This window comes from Marmota flaviventris, assembly GCF_047511675.1.
Source record: "Marmota flaviventris isolate mMarFla1 chromosome 5 unlocalized genomic scaffold, mMarFla1.hap1 SUPER_5_unloc_1, whole genome shotgun sequence".
NCBI lineage: Eukaryota > Metazoa > Chordata > Mammalia > Rodentia > Sciuridae > Marmota > Marmota flaviventris.
Window position 1 is genome coordinate 1,661,258 of NW_027287679.1, and position 21,128 is coordinate 1,682,385.

General features: G+C 43.0%; 1 protein-coding gene and 1 long non-coding RNA gene across 2 annotated transcripts in view; both read left to right on the top strand.

Moving 5' to 3' along the window:
* Positions 1-17,639, top strand: part of LOC139703614 (uncharacterized) — a 34,062-nt gene extending 16,423 nt beyond the window's left edge. Inside the window, exons 2-3 of the long non-coding RNA XR_011705790.1 lie at positions 16,115-16,331; positions 16,956-17,639. This is a non-coding gene — a long non-coding RNA (uncharacterized lncRNA). The remainder of the gene's footprint in view (positions 1-16,114; positions 16,332-16,955) is intronic.
* On the top strand, positions 13,958-14,914 carry LOC114079510 (olfactory receptor 2T3-like). The gene has a single exon (XM_027920735.2). The coding sequence runs from the start codon at positions 13,958-13,960 to the stop codon at positions 14,912-14,914; it is 957 nt and encodes a 318-aa protein (XP_027776536.2).
* Positions 17,640-21,128: the final 3,489 nt, after the last annotated feature.

Sequence of the window (21,128 nt, forward strand, 5' to 3'; positions counted from 1 at the left end):
AATGAAAATAACGCATTGTACAGTGTTAACAGCCAGTGGAAAGAGCCGCCTTTATAGGGTAGAGTCATGATAAGCCTTTCTCAGCACCTCACATCTGGAGAATTTTGTTTCCTCGAGGTACTAGACCCAGGTGCCTTGTGATTTTTTTTTGTTTTAATATCCTTGTTTTATTTATTTATTTTATGTGTTGCTGAGGATAGAACCCAGTGTCTCACGTATGTGTGACAAGTGTTCCACCACTAAGCTACAACTCCAGCCCCACATGTGATATTTTATATGATGAAAATATTATGAGGTTTTATGGGACTACGTGGTAAAGGTGCTTTCATTAGGAATGTCTTGGTTCTTCAATAAACTTGTAAGCTGAAAAATCAACGTATAGCTCAGGGATTTGGATTTTTTATGTTCTATTTGATCTAAAAGGCTGCTCTCTCCTCTTCAAAATCATAATAAATCAATAGTCATTGATAAAGCCCTCATGCACCTACTTTAGAACATGAAGTTAAAAGCAGTACTGAACTACACAGCTAGTCGGAGACTGTCTTGACTAAAGGACAAGCAAGGAACTGGGAGTTCTGTCGAATGGTGAACGCTTCTGTCCTCAGCCTGGGAAGATGCAGGGCAGCCTGGGAGGCGGCAGGGAGCTGTGCAGCTGGCCCCGGCCAGGCACTGGCTGATGCACTACCAGGACCCAGAACCCCTCTGCATCAGGACCCGGATCTACCCCTGTCACACTGATCCTTACCATAGGAGTTGGGTTCCTGCTTCCTCGCTCTTCCACGGGCTGAGCAAATACATTTCACAGGTCATAACTCAGTGAGAGACATCCTTCCATTTCACTGGTTCAAACTTACCTGCTCTTGCTTTTCAGCATTTTCTGCTCCTATAGTTATATGCAGTTCTTACACTCCTCTGTTTTTACGTACTGTTTCCCTGTCCAGTATTAGCAAATTTTCTGCTCAGTAAGACATGGTAAGAGCTCTAGACAACCAGAGTTAACCTACTGCACAGAAAGCAGTTGTTTATTAATAGTGAGTTAGCGTGCTCCCTCTGGTTGCTGCTGCCCAGTGAGCTTCAGGTAAACAGGCTCATCTTGGGTCCCATGGCTCCTTGGCATTAACTTAGTCTTGTCTTGAGGAATCTGACTTCTGACATCTCATCTCAAAGGACTAACTGCATTTCTGTTGCACACCTGGCTGAGGTCTGAGAATAGCATGTGATGGCTCAGTAGCATTTTCTGGACCCGATTTAGTCCACCCACAGCTTCTGGGTGCTGCAAAACCTGGGAACATTTGAGCGCTGTCTCATGGGAGTCTGTCCCCAGACTTTAATTAATGACAGCCCAGAATAAATGTTGGGCTCTTAGAAACTCCTTATGAAGCATAATGCTGTTCATTGTTCTGTAGTTTGATTGCAAAATAACACAGTTGACTTTTTACTGCCCCTATGGAAATGGAAGCATTAAAGAAATTCCAGCTGGGCACGGTGGCACACACCTGTAATCCCAGTGGCTCAGGAGACTGAGACAGGAGGATCATGGGGTTCAAAGCCAGACTCAGCAACGGTGAGGTGCTCAACAACTCAGTGAGACCCTGTCTCTAAATAAAGTACAAAATAGGGTTGGGGATGTGGCTCAGCGGTCGCGTGTACCTGAGTTCAATCCCCGGTATGGGGGTGGGGGAAGAAATTCCATATTGCAAATGTGATAACTAACTGCTTGGGCAAGTTTTAAAGAATGGAGAGAAAATGTAATTTTTTTTAAAAAAAGATTCTCCAAACAAACACAATCCTTGAAGCCCAATCCAGGGTGAGAAAGCCAGCAAGTGTCACAAGGCAATCCACTGCACCCATTCCAATGTCACCTGTGCTGGAGGGTTAGTTCATCTCACACCACTTCACTGAAGAGAGGGCGAGCTAAACTGAACTGGTGGTGTCAAGTGTGACTTGCTCAGCTATAGAATTAGCAAGAAATCTCATCTAAAGAAAAGCATTCAACAAGTCAAATCATTTTATCTTCTAGTAATAACTCTTTAGATCATTAAGTGGGACTGAGTGAGATGGGAGCTCTTGGGAGGGGAAAGGTTTCTCAGAAGACCATTTTGCTCACAAGGCAGGACATAGAGGGATCAGGAAAGCTGTGTGAGAGCAGACCAGAGACCATGGGGCACTCCCTAAGGGCACTAGGGTCACCCTCAGCCTAGGCTAACTCCCCACCCGGTGGGGACAGATGAATTTCCTCTCAGGTGCTTTATGGAGGAGGCCATCACTCCCTGTAGATAAGAGACTGTCCTGGGACTCTCTCAGCTTCTTTTGTGATGGTTATGGGTTGCTGTTTCCCTCTGTTGCCATTTGGGGTGAAGGGTGGATCAGAAATCTAAGGTGGGTGTCCTCGGCTCCATATCCAGTTGGATCATTTCCCAAGGTTTCCAGATTTCCCTGAGAAACTATAAGAGACAGAATTATCAGGTGACTTCATATCCTTTAAAAAGTATTCCAGGATGAAAACACATACCTTGTCACAAGATATTTTTGCATGTCATGTTTGAAAAAGATACACTCCCCTCCACCCCTCCTAGGAAGGAGGGCTTTATTCTGCAATATGGAAGAAACATTCGTTGCTCACTTGCCCCAGTAGATCCACCTTTTTTTGATATACAAGTTGGCTCTTATTATATATTGTGTTTGTGTTCAATAGTGTCATTGAGCACACTGAATTAGTGAATAATGAGTCATCGCCCCAAGGCAAACACAGGGCTAAGTGCCTGGGCGCCTCTGATCACATCATCTTCATGTGTTTCCTGTGTTTCTCTTTAAGGACTTACTACCCTTGAGACTCTCATGAAGGTGTAACGTGGTGACCTCACTGCATCAGTTAGCACTGAACTTGAACTCAGCACCTGGCCGAGAGAGGCTGAGCTAGCTCCACTCGCTCTGTAAGCCTCACACAACTTTCTTGATTCCAGTCACATTAACCACTTTGAGCAGCAAACTTGTCCCCTAGAAAAGCACAGAAACATGAAAAGCATCTCACAAAAGTGCCACAGGAAAATGCTTCTTTACAGAGCCGGTTGGGAAGGCAGAGCACAATTTCCTATGTAACTGGGAACACGATCATCTGGTGCAAGTTTCTCCAGTGCTGTGCACGTTCATGGGAAGCTGTAGAAATGTCATGATCTTGAGATGACGAATTCTGGTGAGCAGGCAAGTCACAAGCAAGGAACTGTCAGATAGAGAGGATGGAGCAAGTGTAGCTGATCATTCATTGCAGCTCTCCTTTTTCATTAAGACATTTTCTTAAACACAAAAATCATGTACAAATCATGTACAAATAGTGCTGTCTTTTAAAACGATTTTCTTCATACACCCAAAATTGAATTATAATCTATTTTAAATTCGGGAAGCATGTATCTTAACTTTACTTAGGTATTTTAATTTAACTTTTCTATTATTCCCATTGATGGACACATCCAAGTCAGGAAATCCACTAGGCAGTAGTTAAGGAAACATGAGAGGGCCGGCTGAGGGCAGGAAAGGACCGTTCCATTCAGGAACTGAGCAGGTCAGAGATTCCTTGCAGAGGGAGGGAGGGAGAGGACCTCTATTTGGGCATTTTTGAATATGAAATCAACCCTATTATTTTAGTAAGTAGAATTTTACTTGTGTGAAATTATACCACTTTTAATTTTTTAATACTTTTTTGGTTTTTTGTATGTTTGCCCATAGTTTAAGTTGTATACTTTTTTTTTCTATTAATTTTGTGTGTACTATAAAGTAGCATGCTTGTGGATGTTTCTTAATTTTATTTATTTATTTATTTTAGTTGTTGAAGAACTTTATTTTTATGTATTCATATGCGGTGCTCAGAATTGAACCCAGGGCCTCACACATTCTAGGTGAGTGCTCTAGCACTGAGCCACAACCCCAGCCCTGTTTCTTAATTATAAGAATGTATGTATTGATGAATTATGGTTATATTCATTCTCCTGTATTTCCTCTTTCCCTCCCTCCCTTCTCCAATCCCCATCCTCTATGGTACTGGTCTCCCTTCTATTTCCATCTCCCTCTCTTTTTCTCTTTAATTTCCACATATGAAGAGAAAATACACAAACCCTGACTGTCGGAGTCTGGCTGGTTCCCTTAGCAGGATGTTGTCCTGTTTCATCTATTTCCTTATAGCTGAGTAGAACCCCATGTGTATACAGACCCCATTTTCTTTATCTGTTTATCTGTTGGCAGGCATCTGAGCTGGTTCCATAACTTATTGTGAATTGTGTTGCTATGAACAGGAGTATGCATATATTGTTGTAGCATGCCAACTTAAATTTTTTAGAATAAATACCAAGGAGTGGTATAGCTGGGTCATATCATTGCTTTTGAGGAAACTCCATGCTTATTTGATAGTGGTTGTACTAAATTACAATCCTATTAGCAGTGTGTAAGTGCTCCTTTCCTCCCACATCCTCACCAGCATTGATTATTGTTTGTATTCTTGATGACTGCCATTCTAACTGAAAGGAGATGAAATATCAATGTAGTTTTGATTTGCATTTCTCTGACTGCTAGAAATGTTGACTATTTCTTTATTTGTTTGTTTTTTTTTAGAGAGAGAGAGAGAGGAGAGAGAGAGAAAGAGAGAGAGAGAATTTTTTTAATATTTATTTTTTAGTTTCCTGCGGATACAACATCTTTGTTTGTATGTGGTGCTGAGGATCGAACCCTGGCCGCACGCATGCCAGGCAAGAGCACTACCGCTTGAGCCACATCCCCAGCCCTTGACTATTTCTTTATGTATTTGCTCGACATTTGTATTTCTTCTTTTTAGAAGTGTCTGTTTAGTTATTTTGCCCATTTATTGATTGGGTTATTCGTATTTTGGTTGTTAAATTGTTTGAGTTCTTTATATATTTGGATATTAGTCCCCTATATGTACTTGGCAAATATTTCTTCCCCTCCGTAGGTTCTCTCTTTTCTCTTGTTTCCTTTGCAGTGCGAAGCTTTTCTAATTGGATGCGATTTCGTTTATGAACTCCTGGCACTGTTTCCTGAGCGCTAAGGGTCCTGTGGAGGAAGCTGGTGTCCGGGTCAGGATGTTGGAGTGTTTCTGTCATGTTGTCTCCTGGCAGTTGCGGAGTTTCTGGTCTAATTTCTAGGTCTTTGATCCACTTTGAGCTGATTTTTGGGCAGGGTGAGAGACAGGGATCTAGCTTCATTCTTCCCCAATGCATCTGCATTTTTCCTGTGCCATTTATTAAGAAGCCTATCTTTTCTCCCAGCCAAGCCTTTGTCATCGAGGTCTCTGCAGTTCAGCAAGCTCGCCACCCCACACCACGGCTGCTCTGCTGCTTCTCTGTGCTGTTGGGCACCTGCCGTTTCCTGCAACTCATGCTCAGGCTTGGTTTTCATCTTCCCAGTGCATGTTTACTCTCCCGTTCTTTTCACTGAGAGGACATGTAACCTCATATTTATCATGTCCTTGGCTACCTTTAGATTTAAAGAACACCTTTGACTTTCCTTTGAGTTTTTTTCTTTCAAAGGTGAGCTGAGATCGATCGGTAAGTGCTATTCACCTTTGTGAAGATTTCTGTAACTTCTTCTTTCTAATGCTTCACAGGCTTGATTTCCATTTCCCTGTGCTTGTTACAATTTTCTTAAATAAACAAACTTCAATTTCTATTTCATACATTTTCACATTAATATATTTTCTGGTGCTGTTTAATGTTTATCTTTCACTGCTATTACAAATGTTTGTGCAAATATAACTCACTATTTATCTTCATTCTTTTATACTTTTCTATGGACATTACCCATTTCGTGTATAGTTTTGATTCAAATAGACTGTGATTGTTTTGATTTTAAAAATACAATAGATGATATGTTCATTATCAATGATTGTGTAACAGGCTATTCTAAAACTTAGCCACTTAAAACAACAAACATTGTTATAAGTTTTCTGAGCCAGATCTGGGTACTGCTCGGCAGGTGTCTCAGGTCCCGGGTCTCTCACAAAACCAGTGAAGATATTGGCTGGGGCAGCTATCCACTGTGGGCCCAGATGGGAATGGCCCCCTTCCAAGCTCCTTCCCATGACCATTGACAGAATCTAGGTACTAGATGGCTGGCTGATGGCCAGGGCCACTTGGGCCTTTCCATAGGTCAGCCCCAACATGGCAGCCAGCTGCTCTCTGAGTGAGCAACTGAATGAGTGACAGAGCAGGTAACAGTGGGCAGGGCGGAAACCACAGATTGCTAAACACCTACATCCAAATGACACGACTGTCGCCAAGATCCGGTTCTCAGTTCTTAGCCAGTGACTCAGCCCACACAGGGAGAAGTTTCTGATCTCCTTGTTGCAATTTGGTGGCCACAACTGAGGTGTGTGACACACAGTATCAGACAGAGAGCCAACAGGTCCCAGGGGCCATCCCCTAATGTCCATTCACGGCAGCCCACTGATATCGCCAAATCATTCTCATGGGGAATTGTGTTTTCTGATTTCAATTTCCTTTTTCATAAAAATGACATTGTGATTTCTGCTGTATACCTTGTGTTAAATATAAAGGGTACATTCCCACTCCAGGTGGAGAATCTATCATAATCTAAAATGATGTCTCTTTTTTTTTGTGCAAATTCACATCTGATCTTGGAAACCCTGAAATTTTTTTCAAGTTGAGACTATAAAATACACTAAAGGAAACTTTGCCAGGAATGATAACTGTATGCTGATAAATAACAAAAGATTTGCTTTGTCCTCTGGTTAAAGTCACTTTGACCATTTGGTCCATTATGTGGCTGGCAGGAAGGCTCTGGTACTCACCTTTTCCTGTTGGGGATCTTGGCCAGTCCTTCAACCTCCTGGCCGCCTCTGCTCATTCTCAGAACATTCCTGATGGCCGAGTCTGGGAACATTGCATTGATACTTCTGAGCCACAGGGACTCCTCTCTGCATGTCCCCATCTGCTTCTGCATCAGTGAGTTTTCAACTCATGGACTGATACATACTTCTGTCATTGTGCCCCAAATGCTGGTGAACCAATCGGCCAAAACGAGGGCATCTCAGTCCTCGGCTGTGAAACCTGGATGAGCTTTCACCTGATGTGGGAGGTGCGGAGTACTGCCTTCATGCTGCCTGGCCCATGATGCTATGTGGCTGTCTGCATTCCTCCCTGTTCCTCTGTCCACATGAGCCATGGACTGAGACTCCTCCTGGCATCTGGCTGCTGGTTCCTGGGATCATTAGATGGCTTCACATTTCACCATGGCAGGTCCTGGGAGACCGGCCACTCCTGTGAGGTCCTGCTGTAATGAAACCCTCCTGGCCCGACACCTCACCTTAGGAGGTTTTCATGTGTCTGAGCGGTGTGCTGTCTGCTCTTTCTCCTGGCTCCCTCATCCTCCTGATGTGCCCTCATTCCCCCACTCTCCGCATGGCACAGTTTTCCCTTTTCTCTTGAGATCTGTGAGTACAGCATTTCAACCTCATTCATTCCTTGCCTTCTCCCGATCTTGGCCTCACAATACCTGCATAATAATAAAACTAATATCTCAAAAAAATTTGAACCAATCTACTCTTACTTGCTTCTTGTATTCTCTATTTGACTTGTTTTATCTCCTGTAATCACCATAAGACCAATTCCATTGCAAGTGGAATGTATACGTATGTGGGGATGATTGATTCTTCTGTCTCTGTATATGGTTACTAATCTATCCATTTGTTTGATCTTTTTAAGAATCACTGTCAGGTTTCCATCACTGTAACAAAATACCTGAGATAAAAAACTTACAAGGAGGAAAGATCATTCTGGCTCATAGCTTCCGAGGTTCCTCCCTGTGGTTGCCTGGTCCCATCACTTCAGCCTGTGGCAAGGCAGAATATCATGGTGTACACCTGGTGCAGCAAAGCTGTCACTCACGGTGGTCAGGAAGCAAGGAAAGACGGGAAGGTGCTGGGGTCCCAACATTCCCTCAAAGACACATCCTGAACAACCTACCTGCCTCCCGCCAGGCCCCGCCTCCTGAAAGTGACACCTTCCAGTAGCACCACCCTGGGGACCATCCTTCAACCCTGGGCTTTGGGGGACATTTCTGATCCCAACTATAGCAATCAAGTGTTTGCTTTATTGACTTTTCTGTTTTTAATTTTCAATTATGTCTATTTTTGAGTGGAAATATAAAATCAAATGACAATATTCACATTTGAAGTCAGTTTTGAAAATTCCTTTACTTCTCACAATGATCAAATGGGGAAACAACTCAAAAATCATGAATAATATGCCATTGCCATAAGACTGAATTGGTGTGGAGAGTGAAAATAAATAGAATCCACCCAAAACTAAGAAGGGATTAACTGGTGAGGATAGACTTGGCACATTTTTGTAGACAGAACATTATGTATGTTTCCTGACACATATTAGGTGACTTCAGCAAATATTTTCACATGGTCTTCAGTCTGCTTAGCTAGAAGGCACATATATAAGGTTGTAGTGTTATTATCCCTGTTTGGTGTGAGCGAAGGCAGAGACCTAGAGTGGCTCATAGAGGGTCTTTCAGCTAATTAGGAAATCTGTAAGAATCTGAATCTTGTTGCTATAAGTTACATGATCAGACTGAAGCTGGAGAAACCACTAATATCTAATTTATAGCAGCAACTAAATGTAAATTAAATGTAAATGTGCATGGAAAAAGTTTGATTTCTCAGTGAATTCTCTATTTTGAAGATAACTATTAAACATATGAATAAATATCCCCAATTTTTGATTTAGTGAGAAATGTAAATCTGAGCATAGATGATATTATAATGCTGCTAAAGATGTTTGGTGTCTGATCAGAATGAACCAGAAGAAGAAATCAAAATTACATGTATTTATTCTTTCCAATTCTAAGAATAATGTTTTTATCTTTGTGATCTTCCTGAGTTCAATCCCTGGTACACACACACACACACACACAAAAGAATGCTGACAAGTCTCTGCTGCAGCAGATTGGAAGTCCCACAGATCACGGTTCTCCATCCTGACTCAGGGTGCAGACTGGCTGTCCTTCCCTCACCAGGCACAGCGCTTAGCAGTCAGGGCAGTGTGGGCACCGACATAAGAAGCCATGTGACACAGATCACCAGCTATGTGCAGAGAGAATCCTATTCTTATGCTTACTGAACATAATTTCATAAAAGAATGGTAAGAGATCTGCAAGAAGACATGCAAATGGCTGCAAGCTACAGGAAAACTTTCCACAGAACCAGGTGTATTTAGGTGATATGTAATTGAAACTGTGCAAGTCAACATACCTGGCTTGTGATTTCATTTTTAGAACAATTCAAATTGCAATGGCAATGAAAACTTTCCATTAGTTAAAGTAGTTACCTTTAAACATTAACTTGTAAGGCCTATGATGTTTACCCAGAATAGGTGGAGCGTCAGCATAAAGCCACGGTCACAGGTATGAAAACAGGATTGAAACATTTTTGCATGACACAGAGCTTTGAAATTTAACTGACACATTATTTCTCTGATGGCTTATGAATGGTTTCCTACAGGAGGGAATAACTACTGATGTATTCTATCTTTTCATTTTGTTTTTGAGACTGACATCTGAACATTTACCAAATCTAATGATTTACATATAATATTGTCTACTGTGATCATTGTCCTCTAATACGGGCAAAGACTAATGACAGTTAATAACCTATACCACTAAGAAATAGTGTGTTTTGCCTTTTGAATGGAAATAACTTATTTAGTATAATTTATTTAAAATATTTCATAGCTGAGTATGCATATACATATATATATACACACATATACATATAAATTAATGTAGTGTTCACCTTGCTCAAATTCCACTCCAAAAATTTGAAAGAAATATCAACTCTTAAAATAAGTTATAGACACATTGGAGCCCTGCCTGTGTCCCTTTGGGTCCCTGCTTCACTGTTCTCAGAAAAAGCTCTTCCCTTGCAGTGGGTGTGTATCTTGCTTATCAGTTTTTAATGACTGCAGCAAATATGTGTACTCATATTTAAAATGTTAATATGTCAAGATTTTGCAGGGTGGTGTTTTGTTAAATGGTGTCACACTGATCATTTTTTGACCTCTTTTCTTTCAGCCCTGTTTTTTTGAAAAGTTTCAATGAATTGACATTAATGTTGTTATTTATGCATGCATTTTTCCATAGAGAAGTATTTAGGTTTCCCACTTTCTTTCAAGGTTCATATTTTTGTACATTTCCTTGGAATGCCTAAGGTGTAGGGGAAGAACTTCTTTAAGTTAAAAGCCATTACTAATTCACTCCCAAAGGGGTGGCACTAATTTAATTTTTGAACATAAATTTGCCTTCTCCAGTTATTTATTCACTTAACAGATGCTAATTAATTTTTCCTATGTGCCAGGTATGATGGTATTGCTAGGGGACATGGGGAAGGAAACAAGCACTGTACCTCCTAGCACAAACAAACAGTGAATGGTTAGAACATGTGACCTCCTCACGCCACATGAGCAGGAGGCGAGGAAGGAGTGTTGCTCTAGGTTCAGACCTGGGTCCCTCCGAGTGGGCAGGGTTGAGAGGCAGTGACCCCTGCGACTGCTTGAGGTGATGCCAAGTGCACCCCGTGTTGCCGTGAGCACCTGGAGTCTGTTGGTGGCACTGGGCATCCCCTGGTTCAGTCTCTAGGATCCAGGGCCATGGAGAGCTTCATTATTGATTTCTCTTTGTACTCTTGAATCTGTTTATGTGTTTTCTAGATTAACCTTATAAAACTATTTTTTTTTTCCTTTTTGGTGGTGCTAGGGATCGAACCCAGGTCCTTGTGCATGTGAGGTAAGCACTCTACCAACTGAGCTATATCCCCAGCCCCTTTATAAATTATTAACTGAAGTGTGATATACGTGAGTAAAACATTCATATTATCAGTGTACAGCTCATGGGTGCTTTTACACTATAAAATTTATGTAGGGAGAATTTTGTGGTTTTATGTTTTCAAATACATTCATCCTCCACCTATAATTTTTAAAAAGTTCATATTTTTTAACTTTCATACTTATACAACAGGTACCCTTTTAAAATACCTTCCATTTTAATTATAGATATACATGTCATTCATGCAGAATTTTTGTTGGAATTTGAAAAGAGGCAATGAAATCAGCAGTAGGTGACAGAGGCCTCTGGGAATGGCACTGTCAAAGCTCTGGGTCCCCTTAGAGGTGTCAGCTCCTTTAGGGTACAGAAGACCCTTGCAGGAGCTGGCAGTGCAGTGGGTAGGGTGCTGGAATTCAGACAGCTTGATTGAGTAAGACCAGGCACGGAACAGCCTGGGGGAGTCTCAAAATGCAAAGGCACAAAGGCGCAAAGGCAGAGGCGTGGAGTTTGGAGGTAGCTGGAACCTGGGGGAAGCAGACAGGCCTCAGAGTCAAGGTGGAGATGGGCTGGGTCTCAGTCCCGGAGTCAGTTGGTGTGAACAGACACAAGCCCAGTCAATGCCTGTGCCTCCCTGTGCTGGGAAGTGCGCAAGGGTGCTCAAGATTGGCGTCCCATGCTTTTCCATTTAAGTTAGGTAACAAAGAGACAGACCTTCAAGGGAGGTCTCTGGGCCTGGAGGCAGAGGGCAATGAGAAAGGAGGCTTACCCTGCCCCAAAGAAGGCCTAGACCAAGCCAGGTGTTGGAATTGAATGTGTCTTGCGATTCACAGACACAAGAGTACATGTGCTGCTTGACTGGATTCTGAGAAGCCACAGGGATTTTAGGGTCTCCACTGAGATCACGCAGTCTGAAGCCAGCAGGGCAGCTGGACTGCAGCTTTAGCTGATGCCCGTTTCAGTTGTAGTCTTTGCCTTCCCCTGGCGGCCTCCACATGGCTCCGAGTCTGTGGGACCGGGCACTCCCACAGAAACAGAAGGGACAGTGGGAAGCTGTTCTGGTGATAACATGTCAGGCATGAATTCCTTTGAACTTTGGGGCTATGGAGTGAACTTGGACACAACTAGGAAATAGCTGAACTGTGAGTAGGTTTCTTGTGGACCTACTATGGGCTTACAAGTCTGCCAGGAGAGTGCCTACATGGCCCCTATCCTTGCTTGATTAGGGTACTGAAGGGCAATGCTTGGTTGTGTTGAAGAGGACTTGAAGCGGTCATTGGGTGGTGCACAGAACAATTACAGACTGAGGAGAAGAGAGCTGGGACCTTCAATCCTGTCTGGGTTCATAGTCTGACTATGTGTGTTCTGCACAATCCTGCCTTTCTGAAATTCAGATTTATTTCATTGAGAGAGACAATGAATACCAAATATGAAAACATGATTTTAAGCTGGGAAAATAATTTAAAAAACAATATGCCTGTCCTACTGAAAAAGATGGAGATTTTTATAGCTTTACCCCATCAAATTGGCAAATATGTACAACTTTGCCATGTTTGTTGTAAGTGGAAAGTTACAATATACTTGGAAAACCAAATGGGAAAAAATTCAAGAGCAGGACAGCAACAGAAACCAGAAAGGTGGACTTCTGGAGAGGCTTAGGACAGCAGGCGTCCCGTCCTGAGTGCAGGCCAAGCGTGGGGAAGATGGATAGATGACAAGTGGTGGCTGCAGTTCCTAGGTTCCTAGGTTCCCCTGGGGAGCTGGTCCAGGCTTCGTCAGCAGCGTGGAGGTCACACAGCAGGTGTGTGTCTCAGTTCCCTCAGGCCAAGAACCTGCTGATGAAACTCCCTACTTGCCTCCCCAGTGTACCCATCGCCCATCTTTAGGACGGGGACAACTTTGCTGGGCTGCTGTGGTGCAGATTCACTCACTGGGGAACAGAGAAGCGAAGCACAAGGCTTTGCTCTGCCAGGTCTGCTGGACTCTGTACCAGGAAGGAGGGGAGGCCAGGGAACACTAGCTGCTGATCCTTGCTGCTGTCTCCTGCACGAGTCCCACTTCAGCTTTCCTGAAGGCTTGCCTTTTCTGCCTGCCCACGGTTCACTGCGCTTTGCTTTGTGTGTACCTGGGACTCAGGTGCTGTGTGACTTTTCCTCTGCATGCTGTTCTACCATGAGTGCAGCAGTCCCGGGACAACCAGCCTGACAGCACAGAATTCCCACTCCTCAGTAGTCTGCAGCCTGACATCTCCTTAACTTTGAGTGCAGGACGATTTTCCTCATGCCCAGTGTGACTCACACCAGTCAGCTGAAAACCTGCAGGTGCATCTCAGGTGGAGCTGTTCCTGAGCAAAGCTGTGGATCCTAAGGGATGACTCTACTGGTTTTCTAAGTGGACTTCAGGGCTGGAAGGATCCAAAGACGGGCAGGGGCTGCAGCACCGAGTCTTAATACAACTGCTCCCATGGCCCTTCAACTCCATTCCCCCATCACGGCACACGGAATGTTGAGCTCCCAGGCACTGTTTTAGGGGAGAAACAGCACCCTCAGAAGGAAAAATAAGTGCTTAATTTGTTTTTAAACTAAATAGTTGATATTTAGAGCATCTCCAACTTTTATTTCTGCCATTTCTTGTACATATCATGTTCCTGCAGGATGGTTAGTGGATTAAATCCCTTGTAGGGGTGGCCAGCCACTGCTGCTCCTTGCCCTGCACGGGGTCCACATGATGGAGATATAGGAGGAGAGGATACTGGAGGAGACTGTGGTTTTCAGAGGATGTGAGGTGTGATTTTTAGCTCCACTGACATTATCAACCTCAACAGCTGCCTCACTCTGACTTCCAGCAGTGAGACCCGGATGAGCCCGCAGGTCCCGAGATTCTGGAGCAGCTTAATCTGCTCCTGGGGCCGCCTACAGCTTCACTTCCCTGAGATTTGAATTTACGATTACACCTCGGTTTAACCCAGTGTGTGGGGAAATAGCTCCTTGTGCATATCTTACCCAAGCAGACTGGGACAGTCACGTAGGCATGATGGAGGGAGAGTGACAACCCTCACTCTTCGTAGGTGAAACTACCTGCTAGATATGCATGTGGGGAAGGAAACTTCATGGAATCAAACTTAAGCACCAGTTTCCTCCTCGTGGGACTCTTTGGGAACACCACCCACACTACCCTCCTCTACACTTTGACCTTCATCATTTTCTTGATGGCCCTAGCTGGGAATGCCCTCCTCATTCTTCTCATCTACTCAGAGCCCCGCCTCTGGACCCCCATGTATTCCTTCATCAGCCAGCTCTCTCTCATGGATCTCCTGTACATCTCTGTGACTGTGCCCAAGATGCTGGTGGGCCAGGTCACGGGAGACCATACAATCTCCCCTGCAGGCTGTGGGATCCAGATGTTCTTCTACCTGACCCTGGCAGGGGCTGAGTTTTTCCTTCTGTCGGCCATGGCCTATGACCGGTATGCTGCCATCTGCAGACCTCTGCATTACCCACTGCTGATGAACCAGAGGGTCTGCCGGCTGCTGGTGTCCGGCTGCTGGCTCCTGGGAGCACTGGACGGCTTGTTGCTCACGCCCATCACCATGAGCTTCCCCTTCTGCAAGTCCAGGAAGATCCTGAGCTTCTTCTGCGAGGCCCCTGCCCTGCTGAGGCTCTCCTGCTCGGATGTCTCCCTCTACAAGATGCTCATGTACCTGTGCTGCGTCCTCATGCTCCTTGTGCCCACCTTGGTCATCTCCAGCTCCTACACCCTCATCCTGCTCCTCATCCACAGCACCAGCTCAGCCGAGGGCCGCAGGAAGGCACTGGCCACCTGCTCTTCCCACATGACAGTGGTGCTACTCTTCTTTGGTGCGGCCATCTACACTTACATGCTCCCCGGCTCCTACCACACAGCGCAGCAGGATGTGATGGTGTCGGCCTTCTATACCATCCTCACCCCTGTGCTGAACCCCCTCATCTACAGCCTGCGCAACAGAGATGTCACTGCGGCTCTAAGGAGCCTGCTGCAGTCAAGGAGGCCCCTCCCGAGGGTTCTGAGAGGGAGTACCTGGGAGTGAGCCTGCCTCTTCCCCTCCCTCCTCCTCCCCATCTCTCCTCTCAGCTGTCCTCAGGATCCAGAGCCAACAAGGAGCCCTCCCATAGTCCCACTCCTGTCTGGAGCTTCTCCTCTATGCTGCTATTCATCCTGTTTTCTCAGTGCATTTCACTTCTTGACATCATTTAACTGTGTCTCAGTAGCTGACCTAGTGACTTTTACTCACCTGTCTCCATCCCGGGTTCACAGGGCATGTCCTGTGACCTAGGGGCCAGCTTTAACCCTAGCAGAGACTCACTGTGCAGACTTCAGACCTTGTAGAGCCCTGGAAGGGACGCTGGCTGCTCCCTCGCTCTCGCTACCCTGTAAGCCACCATTGACCTGTGACAGCCACAGGTGCCCAGCAGCCTGATACGGTGCCTCAGTAAGGACAGGGGAGCACAGATTTCACAATGTTAAAAGTGAGCTGTGATTCTCCACATCATGTACGACTACAAGAATGGGGTCCTAATTAGAGGAAAAGTTATACTCTGTGTATGTATAATATGTCAAAATGCACTCTACTGTCATGTATACCTAAAAAGAACAAATTAAAAAAAATAAGTGAGCTTGATAGTGTAAACACAGTGGTTTTAAACTACTGAGACAAAATGTCATTAATATTGAAGTCCAGGGAGATCATAGGTTCTTCTAATTTTACAGGATGTAAATAAAAGTGCTTCCACATATAATTCTATAATTCTTTGGAATTTATACTACTGTAGAAAATGTGTACTGTATTTACATTGAATATAAAAAGTGTCTTGGAGGAGGATGGAATTTGGGAAATTTACACTTCTCGACAATTTTCTTTCCTTCCTTCCTTCCTTCCTTCCTTCCTTCCTTCCTTCCTTCCTTCCTTCCTTCCTTCCTTCCTTCTTTCTTTCTTTCTTTCTTTCTTTCTTTCTTTCTTTCTTTCTTTCTTTCTTTCTTTCTTTCTTTCATGTCAGGGACTGAACACAGGGATGCTTAACCACAGAGCCACTTCCCAGCCCTTTTTATTTTAAATTTTGAGGGAGGGTTTCACTAAGTGTGTAGAGCCTTGCTAAGGTGCTGAGACTGGCCACAAACCTATGATCCGACTCTTTGGCCTCAGCCTCCCAAACCAAGCTTTTTTCTTTGAAATTGGGGAAGCCAATAAGATGATTTTGGACTTACAACTAGGCTGTGTGTCCCCTGCCAGGTGTCAGGCTGTCAAGGACATATCTGTGTGTCTACCAGCACAAGATCATGATTACTTTCAAAACTGATACAATCTACATGTCCAGTGCTTCTGGAATGCAAGGAGGTGGGAAGACATACATCATCTGTGGCCAACAGGCAAGAAGGTGACAGGAGTCCTGAAGTCATCTGTCATGCCAGGTGGCACACTGGCCTCACTTTATTTACCATCAAGGAAGGTAAGCCGGGTCTCCCAGGCCAGGGGCACATCACCAGGGCTGGCAGCCACACTGTGCTTCTGACTGACCATCACTCCTGCAGGGTATCAGGGGAATTTGCCTGAATTGAGGAAAAAAGGGTCATCTGTTAAGAAAGAGGGGCTTATATTTAGAGGTGGTTAGAATGTAGGTTAGAGATTGATGTGATTAAACTAAGTAATAAAAGGAGCAAAGCTGCTCAAGTGAGCGGCAGCACTGTGCATCATCCCAACATCACCGGGACCTTGGGGTCACTGCACTTGTGGTCGCATTGCTGGTGTCATGGGGGAGTTTATGTTTTTTTTTCTTCTTGTTCTCTTGTTTTTTAACAAGTTCTTTGTTTATCTGTTTGCCACTCTGGAGAACAACGTGCAAAGGGGTTCTACTTAGGAAGTACCTATTGATCTTTGTATTTCCAAGAGTATATGATTTGGGTTAATTGATAAGCATACAAGGAGCTAGCTGCTTGATCTAACATGAATTATAAAATAAACGAGAGCCATAGTGATTCATTATGGAGTTGTTGGTACCATGAAGATTCATTGTTGTCTTCAGCTCCTCCATAACTACTGCAGCCTTACCCCACTTCTTTCTTTCCCTCTCCAGAGCCCAGGAGAGAGGACCTGGGCATGTGCCAATGTGGACAGTGGATGGCACAGAGGAACTCCTCTACTGGGCATCGCCCTGAGTCGTTATTGAGAATCGGGTAACACTGAGGAGAGACTGATGGTGCTCACTGTGTGTTTCCATCTGTGCCCTCCTTCACCTCAGTGTGTTAGGGGTGTTTATGGGGATCAGTTAACACTGAGGGTGGTGGACAACTCTCACTCACTCCCCAACCTGTAAGTGGGAAACCTCTAAGGCTGTCTGCAGTTCGGCACCAAAATTTCTTATCAATGAGATGTAATCTATGTGACATAAAGTTAAGCTTTGCAACAGTTCATGGTTATTGGCTTAGTCTTATTTACCACACTGCTCCATTGCACAACTTCCCGCTACATCTTGTCCCCAAATACTTGTTTTACTTCAAATGAACCATCTAATCCATTACACACATTTTCCATATTATGCTAATTGCAGTCACTGGAAAATACTAAATTTATTCTGTATCTTTGAATTTACATATTTGTGAAATAAATGTAATCATTCAGTATATGATCTGTGTTCTGGCTGAAGTTACCCTAACATCATTGAAATTAAGCTACCTTGTTGCATGTATCACTTGTTCATTCTTTAAGGATGAATGACATACCATTATATGTATATACCAGAAATATTTAATCGACACATCCATTTGTAGACATGTATTTTTCATTCTGCTAATATAATGTGACTGATTTATTGATTATCGTATGTTTTTCCATATTTGACATCTCTTGTAAACACTTTAAACTATCTATGATTGTGCTGAGTAATTGTGTCAGTGAGCTTTGCATTGCTGTGACAAAAATACCTGATCAAAACCAAAAACCAGCCAGGCACAGTAGTGCATGCCAATAATCCTAGAGCTCATGAGGCTGAGGCAGGAGGATTGTGAGTTCAAAGCCAGCCTCAGCAACAGTGAGGCACTCAGTGAGACTCTGTCTCTAAATGAAATACAAAATATGGCTGGGGATGTGGCTCAGTGGTTCAGTGCCCAAGTTCAATCTCTGGTCCAAAAAAACAAACCAAACCAAAACAAACAAACAAAAAAACCCAAAAAACAACTCGGATGAGGGAAAGCACATTTTTGGCTCCTAGGTTCAGAGTTTCAGTTTAATCATTGGCCAATTCCATGGCTTTGTGCCCGTGGTGTGGGCACATTGAGGAACGATACTGCAGAGGGAAGCTGCTCAGGATGTGGCTGCCAGGAAGCAAAGACTGGGAAGGGGAAAGGAAATCCAAGGAAGGTGACTGTTTCCAGGGCTTAATTCCATGGCTCACCTCCTCCAGCAATAGACCCAAAGCCTAAAGCTACCACCCAGTCAATTCATTCAAACTAGGAGAGACTAATTAGGTTGGAGGTCTCACAATCCAATTATTTTACATTTGCAAATTCTGGCCTCAACTCAGGAACTTTTGGGAGACACTTCACACCCATCCATAACATTTCAACCCCAGACCTCCAAAACTCACGTCCATTTCACAATTCAAAATGAATTTAGTCTATCTCCAAGGGTCCCATAGTCTTTGCCCTGAAATCCAAGTCCAAAATATCACCTGAAACTGAAGGTAAACTCTTGGCTGTGAGCCCTTGTAAAAGTCAAAAGCAAATTATATACATCCAATATCCACTGGTAGAATGTAAATCTTCCCATTCAAAAAGGAAATAACAAGGCTATGGAAAGAATGGATGGGCCAAAGGAAATGCAAACCCAGCTGAGCAACCATAACTCCACATGGAATTTCACATAGAACATCTAGGACCTTTGACTGCAAGATGTTATTTCCAGAGGGATTGACAATGCCTGCCTTTTCCCCCTTGCGGGGGGGGGGGGGGGGCATAGCACAGGGCTCTCTTTTCCTTTGGCTTTCTCTGCAGCCAGCAGGATTCCTTGGTGGAGTTTATGCTACTTGCATCCATTAAATTCTGGGGATTCCATTCCAACTTTGGCTTCACTTTCACAGCTTCACATATCACCCTCTCAGGGGCAGCCTGCAGGGACAGTTTGCCTGACCTCCCAGGCCTTTCTAACAATGACAGTGGAAACTTCTGTGACCCCTAACATAAGCACCCTACATTCCTAAAGAGCCAGCACCACAGAGATGATGCCAAAGTCTGCTGCCAACTCACACGTAGCTGGGTCCCTGGAATTACTGCCCTGGTGGTTTCTGAATGTCTTTCTGGTTGAGTGTGGTAAAGCAACTTCCTGGGCCCTGTTTGCAAGCAGGGTGCCCCATAAGCCTTCTCAAGGGAATTTTCCCTTCTACATTTTTAAACATGTCATGGCTGTGGTCTTGCAAATTCTTTCGATGCCCTCAGCTCATTTTCAAATGTCTCTGTGTGAAATGCTTAAAGTCTCTTTAGGTGCTGCTATCTCTTACAACCACACCTTCCTAGTCCCTGTTTTTTTTTTTTTTTAAACAATCCCTTTAAAACTCTGATCCAATCTGTTTTTTGACTTTAATATAAACATCTTCTTTCTTAGAATGCTATGTTTCTCTGGTATTGATACAAATCTTCTAAAAATTTTACAAAACTTGGAAAAGTCTGAATGTTCTGGCATAATATTCTCTGTCAAGAATAGTACCTTAAAACATGCTATAGAAGAAGTTACTACAGGTAAATATATGTATGTGAAATGTGAAGCAATTATCTTATGCAATTTTAATTATGGTGGAATACTAGAAAATGAAAGCTGAAAATAAAAGTAAAAGCATTTAACAGTACAAAACTTCTGTAAAGATAGGGCTCCACATAATGCCTAACTTTTAAAGTCTTTATATCACATTGTTAGTACATTTTGTTTTTAACACTATCATGGAGTAGCCTAGTTTGCATTAACAGACATCTGAAATAAGAAAATAGTCAAGCAGCACATGTGGTGTTCTAAAAATAAAAACAATACACTTATTTATATTTTCAGCATCACTCATTACCTGCCAAAATGAATGTGGAGGTTACAGAATCTAACATACTACGATAAAAAACAAAAACAAAAAGTGACCAATGAAGGCAGAAAATAGGACTTAAAAGACCTGATCTCAATTGACTTTAAAGTATTCATATAAGAAATAAATTCTTGATTTTGAAGGTACAAGGATAATTGTAGAATTTTATTTTTGGTTATATTTGAACTGTATGAATGGTGGGTCTGAATACAGAGAATTTTCATGGTCATGGTCTAATGTGGAGGTAAAATATACAGTAGTTGATGAGTTTGAGAGACTGTAACATGCTCTGGTTGCACAACAGTTAGGCAAGCTGTGGTTTATATTTGTGAAGTTGGATGCCTGTGAAGAATGATTAAATACATGTTTCTAATATTTTAGTGTTTTATATTTAGGTTATTTATTCTTTGTATTTAAAATTGAACAGCTACTGTGCTATATTGATTTTATTGGTAGTATTGAGCAGGCCTTGTTTCAACATGAAACTAGTTGCAAAACTCACTATATTGGAAATAAAAATGTATTTTGACATATACAAATAAAATGAATAAAAAAAGAAGAAGTTACTACACTTTTTGTTGGTTGCTAAACTCTCATCAAATTTCTAACTATGGGGTGTCCTAAGTATTTTGTCTTCTACAATTTCAGTTCTACAACACACTGAAAAAACATAATCACCAAAAGGCTCTAACAAGTACTCTTAAATGCAGTTTCCATAAAAGGGTGGACCTAATATTTCAGAAGAGCTCCTTTTCCAATAGATATCTTTCCAATTCATATTAGTATAAAAATCTAATACACATTTTCTTTGTGTATTAATCTTTGTTCATGATTAATACACAAAGAAAATGTTTTTTGCTAAATTCTGCAGAAATACTATACTACCCTCTCACCTGCAGGGTTTTACATTATTTGACACAAGATTTGAGATATCATAAAGTCCTTATGTCAATGTTTCCTGTTTCATATCCTTTGCCACCTGTTTTCTTGATATAAAACCTCTTAAAACACACATTTAATATACAAAGCTTTCATCAAGAGGGACACCCCCTCAGTAGAACTGGTGTTTGCATTTAGGTTTGAATCCACCCCGCTCGTTGATTCTTGATTTTACTTTTTGCACTTTAGGAGTCTTTTTAAGGAAATCAGGTCCCAAGCCAACAGGATGAAGATTTGGGCCTGCTTTTG